At 37.7% G+C, this 9,002-nt stretch overlaps 2 protein-coding genes and 1 long non-coding RNA gene across 3 annotated transcripts; 2 read left to right on the top strand and 1 right to left on the bottom strand.

The window, feature by feature from the left end:
- The first annotated feature begins 2,731 nt into the window (after positions 1-2,731).
- Positions 2,732-3,261, top strand: LOC113356067 (histone H4). Its single transcript, XM_026599077.1, has one exon. It carries the CDS (start codon positions 2,785-2,787, stop codon positions 3,094-3,096), a length of 312 nt encoding a protein of 103 aa, XP_026454862.1. The 5' UTR covers positions 2,732-2,784; the 3' UTR covers positions 3,097-3,261.
- A 1,310-nt stretch (positions 3,262-4,571) lies between these two features.
- On the bottom strand, positions 4,572-7,507 carry LOC113356068 (protein NRT1/ PTR FAMILY 5.10-like). Its single transcript, XM_026599078.1, has 3 exons — positions 6,911-7,507; positions 5,998-6,551; positions 4,572-5,489 (listed from the first exon to the last, which is right to left on the bottom strand). Exons 1-3 carry the CDS (start codon positions 7,304-7,306, stop codon positions 4,658-4,660), a joined length of 1,782 nt encoding a protein of 593 aa, XP_026454863.1. The 5' UTR covers positions 7,307-7,507; the 3' UTR covers positions 4,572-4,657.
- Positions 7,508-7,571: 64 nt separating this feature from the next.
- Positions 7,572-8,316, top strand: LOC113356069. The gene is made up of 2 exons (XR_003362788.1): positions 7,572-7,770; positions 8,039-8,316. It is a non-coding gene; the product is annotated as an uncharacterized LOC113356069 (long non-coding RNA).
- Positions 8,317-9,002: the final 686 nt, after the last annotated feature.

Raw genomic sequence — 9,002 nt, forward strand, 5'->3', positions numbered from 1 at the left:
TGGCACCACGCTTCATCGGTCATCGTTTGACTTTCTGAGAATGGACAGACACTCATCTTCCATGCTAAAGTTAATGGTGTTCAGATAAAATTTGGACTTGAGTGCATACAGAACAGGTTCAAGGAACTCAGCCGTAGAAGTTTTGTGACTTGAGACAAATTCAACATTACTCAAGGGGAGTCCAGATATTAATATATGGAACGAGTTCCAGGAATTCATCTAAGGAATTATTGCAACTTTGAACATATTCAATGTTGCTCTATACTAGTGGTCAATCCATTTAGGAGCCGAACCAATGTAGATTCGACACAAAGGCGAGTACAATATAAATTAGTTGGGTGATGCCATAACACGTATATAGATTTATAGATTTGTCTCTGATACAGGTTCAAAAGTATATAAATTCAATATTTATGTTTATTAGAGCATAGATCGGTTGAACCCACCAAGCGTTGGTATGTCAAATTTAGTTGTCATATTTTAGTGAACCAATAATATTTTTAACAACACAAAATGAAACACGGCTGAAAAACTACTGCTATACTTTTCTTCTGACATACATATCCAAGTTGTTCTTTTTTTCTTGTAATTCTTAAGATTTGGTTATTATATAATTCATCCCACTCATATCTTATAATTTCCACCGTTGTTCAGCTTGAAATGGAGATCCCTGTCTCTCTACTTCATTCATTGCACAGAGAAAATCAAGTAACCTATGAATTTATAATTTCCCTACACTAATGTTGGATGGTTTTCTGCTACATATACTTTGGTATTTTCTTTTTTTTTACTTGCAGTTGAATGAAATAACGGGAAGATCGTGATCATCTTCCGTTTTGGTTCTAATTAGTTTTGGATCTATAAAAAACATTGTTAGCTAATTTAATTTTCTCACTGTATAGATGTATTATTTTTTGTTTTCAGCCCGTCTACTACGATCATGCGTGCATCACTAGGTTGGACTTTTGTTTTGATTCTTCGCAAATAAGCTGACTAATCATGGTACATTACAAACGAAGTTATTTGATAAATATCTGGGAAGGGAGATTACTAATTTCCCACCAAACGGTATACACTATTGACTTGGGATTATGCTGTTGGGGGTATATAGTGTCTGCACCAAGCAAGGGATCAGTTAAATCCTCTTCTTGCTTGCTATATATCTGTTTATGTTTATGATTCATATGCGCTAAAGTGTCTGTATATTAAATCCCACGTGTATTAAGAAATTGTGCTTGCTGTCTTAGCTCAAATGGAAGAGCACATGGTGCAAAACCATGTATTTGTGGGTTCGACTCCCACATATAGCGTTGTTAATAACTTTTATAGGCTAAATCCTTTTCATGCATTTTTGGCATTTTCACCACTTGCAGGTTTCCAAGTGATAAGAATTTTCGGCAAGAAACATCGTTGTTCTGATCCTTTAATATGCTGCAAACCAGAACCAACTTGGAATTTAAAATAATCTTGGTAGACATATTTTTCATGGGTAAGCTCTTCCTAATTAATGGTATATTTTTCTTGATAACATGATCTTCATTTGGTATTACAATACCGCCCGGTGCAATTCAAGTACTTCGGAAATATGTGAATGCCTATAATCATCAAAAATAGTTTTTAACATTTTAAGTTTGTGTATGCAGATCGATAACAAGGAGTACCACCACTCCATTGCTGCCAGGTTAAAAAGTGTCACCCAACCAAAATTGCATGTGGCTTTTCCTCCTAATGATGCGCGACGACCACCTAATGAATGATGATAATTTGGGAAAAAAGATACTAAGGTTACAAATTGGGGTCATTGATGCAACTAAATCTTCTGTTGTGTTGTAATATGCAACAGAGGTTTAATGAGTAATATATTGGATGATGGTAAGGGCTCGATTCTTTATTATTTAGTTTGTCTAATTCGGTGCTGTGCAGTATGGAAAAAAAAAACCCAAACGACAGGGCTAGACGAAGCTGAGTCACACCAAATAATCAAGCCACACCAAATCAAAATGGTACAACGACGAGGCGGGACGAAGCTGAAGCTGACCCACATCTAATCAAAAATGTATCGCAACAGGGATGGGCGAAGACGTGCAACAACAAATCAAAAACGCGTCGGGGCGGGGCGAGGCCAAGCCACACCTAATCAAAAATGTATCACAACTGGTAGGGGCGAAGCCCCACGACACCTAATAAAAAATGCATCAGAGCGGGGAGAGGCGAAGCCGAAGCCGAGCCACATCTAATCAAAAAGGCATCACGACGGGCATGACAAAACCACAACACACCAAATCAAAAATATGGCTAAATGAAAAAAAATGCCCGAGCATAGCACGGGCACAAAATCTAGTAAATATAAAAAAAAGAGTAAAGAGAGATTGTGATCCGCATATTTCTTATCCGGCCAATAAAAACCAAACTTCTAATCCAATGGTTATAATACAAATATGAATCCCTCATACGGATCCTTACCCCATCCAACGCGCAAGAACATCATCTCTTTCTCAAAGCGGAAACACAAAAAGGAAAATAAAGAAACAGAAAAGCACAATCCTAATACTTCTTATCCAGCCAATAGAAAACCAGTGTCTTTAATCTAACGGTTATTTACGAACAAAACTCATTCATACGGATCACCATTCTATCTAACGGTACAAACACCATTTCAGAAGTTTGACAAAGTCCAAATTAAATCTATAAATAACCACCACCACCCACCACCATCTCTCACAAATCAAAGAAAGAAAGAAAAAAATCCAGAGAGAAAGAAATTTCAATTTCAGAGGAAAAAAAATGTCAGGAAGAGGAAAAGGAGGAAAGGGTTTGGGAAAGGGAGGAGCAAAGAGGCATAGAAAAGTTTTGAGAGATAACATCCAAGGTATTACCAAGCCAGCTATCAGAAGATTAGCAAGAAGAGGTGGAGTGAAACGTATCAGTGGATTGATTTATGAAGAGACTCGTGGTGTTCTTAAGATCTTTCTTGAGAATGTGATTCGTGATGCTGTTACTTACACTGAACATGCCAGGAGAAAGACTGTTACTGCTATGGATGTTGTTTATGCTTTGAAACGACAGGGGAGAACTCTTTATGGATTTGGAGGTTAGGGTTTGGTTTTCTTAAAATTGGGGTTTTTTGTAAAGTTAATATTAGGGTTTGGGTAATTTCTCTTGGTTTAATTAGTTGACAATGAAGTAATTCGAAGCTGTTATGAGCTTTGTTTTGATTTGTAATGCTTTGGAAATGAATGGGAAATTTCAGTTTCTTGGTTACTTTTTGGTGAAATTGATTAGATCTGATACTTTTCAATCTTGAGCTTATTGTCGCTGTTCTTTGTGATGCCCTAATTTCATATCTGCACTACAAATCTTCTCGCCCTTAGACTAGAGGCGGCATTTCTTGGTGAAATTGATTTGATTTGCTTGTTTTTTTTCTTCAATTTGAGCTTACTGTTCCTGGTCTTTGTGATGCCCTAATTCTATATTATGATGCAAGGCAGCACGTGGAAGTGTCTGAATTGGACAAGTTCTTCAAGAGCTGAGGGTACTCATCTCTCTAAACATCACATTTTAGATAATCCCTAAAACCTGTACACTCCAGAGGTGAGAATCACTACATGGAATTACTTATAAATGCGAAACTTAATTGATACACATTACAACCACTGTGAACTGGAATTGTTTGAAGCTAGCTGCCTAGGTGTAGTAGCTCAGGTCATTTTGTGCAGTCACCACACCTTGCTCGTAAACCCATCTTAGACTAATCTGTACACACACAATATAAATTAGAAACTTAAGATTTGATTGTGTGACCCAAATATTATATAGATGAGATTTATGCGGAGAGTATTTCCAACCTGAGCAATAGATTTCCTCTGGCCAGTGCGATCTGGTTCAGCACCTCGATCCCATAACCGCATTGGATCCTCATCTGGTTCCTTTAGCTCCCAAAGTAGAGTATGCAGTAACCAAGATATTGTTGGCCTGACAATATTCTCTCAGTTTCTTTTGTTGCCATGTGGGGTTCATCTCCACCTTAATCATGGAAGTTGCCATCAAAATTGTATGAGAACTCATTTTTATCAAAATTCTAAAGTAACTAACTAATTTATGAACGGTCCTTACTTGATTTACGGCAGGAGGGATGCTTGCTGTGCTCATTAGCTCTTGAATCTTTTTGGAGGAGAAGTTGCTGACACCTATCGACTTGGTGAGGCCAAGCTTCTGACACTCTTCCATAGCTTTCCACACAGACTTGTAGTCCATTGGAAGTAAGTTGTCCTTATTCCCTAAATCTTTCACAGTCGTCCCTAGCTTCAAGCTTCCCAGTTGCCACGCGGTCGGTCTTACACTCTTACTTTTGCATTTTTACTTCTTGGACGAGGCAGCAGGATGGTTTTACCGGTATGGCACACCGCAGAATGCACAAGGTAACAATTTTTCATAGTTGGTGGCAAAAATCCCATCGAGGATGTGAATGCAGGATGCTTTCAGGACGAGGCAGCATGATTGTTGCCATGTTTTTCTTCTAGAAAAATTCATAAAGACGCGAGCAACTAAAATAGGGATTTGAACAACTGACCTCAAGGAAAACATCAGCCGTTTCAGTAAAATACAATGGTTCACATACAGGTACTTTTTTTTTCATTTTACTTTATTTCACATTCATTTACATCAAACTTACTCTTTTATAGAGATAAAATTTTGAGACATACAAGTAAGCAACTAAATTTATCGCGCTAAGTCCAGCTAGAAACCAATAAAAGTAATCCAGATGAGCTCGATTCAGGTTATCCTGGAACCAGCTACCTTGACTGCTTCCACTAGTTGATTTGTCAATGGCATAGATGAGAAAGCTACTAAGAAAGTCCCCTATGCCAAAAATGCTCAAGTATAGGGAAAGACCCATACTTCTCAACTTGTCTGGCACTTGATCATAAAAGAATTCTTGTAAGCCAACCATGGCAAAAACCTCAGCAATACCGAGTAGTACATATTGAGGAACCAACCACCCGAAACTGATAGGAATTATTTCATTCGGCTTGTCTATTAACCCGAAATCAACAGCAGTTTGAAGTCTCTTCTTCTCAACTACTGCGGCTAAAGCCATTGCCAGTGTAGATATAAACATACCAATACCAATTCTCTGAAGCATTGATATGCCACTTTGATTTCGGGTTAAAAGTCGTGTCAGAGGAACAAAAAGTCGGTCATATATTGGGATGAAAATAATGATTGATAAAGAATTGACTGTCAGAAGGGATGCTGGTGGTATTTGGAAGCCTTGTCCTATTCTTCTGTTCATGGTGCTTGCCTGCTTTGTGAAGAAAGTTGAGCTTTGAGCAGACACAACTGCATAAGTTAGGCATACGATCCATATAGGAACCAAACGCAGGACTACTTTTGCATCTTCAACCTGATCAACACTACAGGACATGCCATGTTTATTTGAACCAACTTGATCCGAATTTGGTAATTCGATCAATGCCTTATCCAAAAACCTGTAATATTAAAAAGGTTTTATTTAGAAAAGTCACAATTTCTTAATTCGCCAAGGATTTTTCTACTATGAGCCATTAGAAATACATAGTATGAAAATTTAAGAATTTCTTAGTGTCGCATGATATCACATGGTCTAGAGGCTCAAAGTAATCCTAGAATTCATGTGCAAAAAGAAATGAAAACAACAGACCTAATATTGGAAGTGCTAAAGCAGGTATTTGTTTAACATTCATGAATGAAACAAAAGAAATGAAAACAACAGACCTAATATGCAGTACCTGACTACACAAAACAAAACTTAAAATGGGGTTAAAACGTGAGATTCCATGATTTCAAGTGACAAAATTTTAAGCAAAACAACGAATACTACATAAAACTATGGTGAGAACTACATTGGGCACATATTTACTTAGGCAAGAAAAGGGCATCTTTCAACAGGTAAAGCATTCAGTAAAAACTATCACTTGGTCTTCTAAATAAAATTTACTTAAACATCATTTTACTTACTTGAATTGGTCAGCACCAACACGGAGTTGATTGTCCGGCATTTTGGTTCCCTCCTCTTCATTACTAGTTGAAGTAGCTCTCCAGTTCCTTGCAGATGCAATATATACTCTAGCTATTCTTAATATTGGATTTTCTTTGTTCTCATCTTTACTAAACCGGTAAGTTTTGGTTCCAAGTAAGAAAACAAAGAGCCCAAGAAGCATACAAATGCAAGGAATCGCAAAACCAAGAATCCAGCTTATGTTATCTTGAATGTAGGTCAAAACGACATGAGAAATGCTACTACCAACGCATAACCCAAAATACCACCAATTGAAGAATGAGCTTTTGCATGAGTTCTCCTCCGGGTTTCGCTCATCAAATTGATCAGCACCAAAAGCTTCTGCGCACGGCTTGAATCCAGCCTTGCCGATTGCAACTAGGTACAATGACAAAAAGAACAACAGGATTAAGAACGGAGCAGGAGAAGCAGAAGATGTTTCATTCACTTCATGGTATTCGGTGGGGCTCATAAGAGAAGTAAGAACCGCTGATAGAGTCAGAAATCCTAGTCCCTAAACAAATGATAAACATAATGTTAGCAGTAAATCATGACTCACAATTTATTCAAATTTGGCTAAGTTATTCTCATTTTTCTTCAATATTAGGATACCAGGTTATGTGGATATCAGAAATCCACAGGTTATAACTGTGGTCTAAAATCAGTATGGCCCTACAAACCACTGGCTCTTAAACATGCCTACATCTTGTAAAGCATAAGCGATAGGATTCCAGATCTCTGGAGTGTGCCATGCACAAGTAAAAGTGAAAGTGTAAAGGCGCAATTTACAGAATCCATGGCTACCGTAAAGCTTCAAGGAAAATTGAACAAACTTGAAATCCTTGTAAATTGAAAAGGAGATTGAAAACTTACCAGTACATAGATTACAGAAGAAAAGAAGATGGTTCGGTATCTTCCAAGATAAGAGTCTGCAACAAAGGCACCAAGAAGGGGAAGCATCCATACCATACCACACCAAGCGTTGACATTAGCTGCAGCTGCAGCAGTGGACTGACCTAAAGGACCAGTTAGGTAACTGATTAGATTTGAAGAAATTCCATAGTAAGCTATAGTTTCTCCAAATTCAGCTCCAATTATAAGAAAAGCTGATCTCCATCCACCAAAATTTGATCCAATACTGACTTTCTCTCCTCTGTAATCAGCAACACCTTCAATTGTGCCGGAATTAGTACTGATCAGAGGATTACTACTAGTGATCCCCAACAAAGGTTCATAGTACTCATCATTTCCGCCTTTTTCTTCTGCCATATCTGTTTCTGTTTCTTTCTATGAGAAATGGAATTTTGTGATTTTCAGATAGCGAATGATGAAATTCCTTTATAACCCAATAATCTAAACTAGATTTGTTTATGAATTGTTTAATTTCATAACCCCACCCCCACTTTCTCCAAGTATACAAGAAAACTAAGATATTTCTCAGATCAAAAAGAGTTTGACATTTTTATTATCTTTTTTCCGTCTTTCTTGTCCAAACTCTTTGAGTGTAAGAATTTTTAGTTGTGAAGTTACAACCTACACAGTTTGGTGATATGATCCGGAAAAAGCGGGAATCCAGGTATAGCTACATGTGGTAGTGGCGTTAACTAACTGTCAACTGTGGACGACGAGTGTGGGATCCTTGTTGCCTTTGTAAGAAAAAATAAAAGGGAAGAAGAAAAAGGCAACAGTGACAAAAACATATGGGTGTGAACACAAAATATTCGCATGTAAAGGTAACGTATAACTCTTGAATCTACCTCTATACAGGAAATGGACGGCATAAATTAAGAGATTTAATCTGGCAATTTCGTTTGACCAAATAAAATTAACAACTAGAACTATATGTTTATCACCACACATAAGAAAGATCTCTTCTGTTGTTGTATAGCTACCAAAATTAAGATGTCACGCGAACACTACTCTGAGACTGAGTACATAATTTTCGATAAATATTTGGTTTTCGCACTCAGATCATCCGTACATAATTTTACACTAACACAGGGAGTGGGCTTACGACTGGGCACTTTATGCGCTGATCTGAAAGAAAGAAAAGAACTCTTGGACAGGATCGCTAGGCATCTTTCTTGTAAGGGCTCACAGGTGACCATCCGTCCTTTAGGCTTCAAAATGTATCTGAGGATCTGAACTTGCCTGCAGCAATCTAAATTAATAAGAACAATTTGGCGTGAGGTTGTTACCCTTACTTTTCCTAAATTCTTCTTTTAACATAATTGTTAGTGTGAGATACTTAATCAACAGACTTCAAAAAAAAAAAAAAATCATAGTCAACGTTAACTGGCACTAGGGATGGCAATTTGCCCCACCCAGACCCATCCCTGTGGGGATCCGCCCCTATGGGTTAGGGTTTTACCCGTATAAATGGGAACGGGTACGGAGAACCCCCGAAAGTAGTGATGCGGGGATGGGGTGGGGACGGGATTCAAGGTCCCCACCCCATACCATAACCTATTATATCTGAACGAGGAACTTTTTTGGAAGATAACGAAGAAGATCATGATGAGATGGTTAACATGGAGGAAGATGGTTAATAATGAAGAACTAAGAAGTAAAAGGAACCATAATACTTAATTGTGGATCAATTGTTTCCTTTATTTTTCAGTTTTAGTTGGTTATTATAAACTTAAAATTTTAAAATACACTGCTTAGGTTATTATTATCGTTTGAACCATTATAATTATTTTTAAATTATTATTATTTACAAAATTTTAAATATTTATTGGAATGTTATAGTAACCCAAGGGAAACCCATCTCCTACGAGGATTCCCCATACCCGTCCCCGCCCCATTCTTATGGGGAACGGGTAGGGGATGAGTTTTGGTTTTTTGAACGGGGTAGGGGATGAGATTCAAGGTCCCCGCCCCATACCCGCCCAATTGCCATCCCTAACTGGCACAAAGTACTACTGATATTAATCAGTCATTAAACATAGAGCATATAGGCCTT

Source organism: Papaver somniferum, chromosome 3 (assembly GCF_003573695.1).
Source record: "Papaver somniferum cultivar HN1 chromosome 3, ASM357369v1, whole genome shotgun sequence".
Classification (NCBI taxonomy): Eukaryota; Viridiplantae; Streptophyta; class Magnoliopsida; order Ranunculales; family Papaveraceae; genus Papaver; species Papaver somniferum.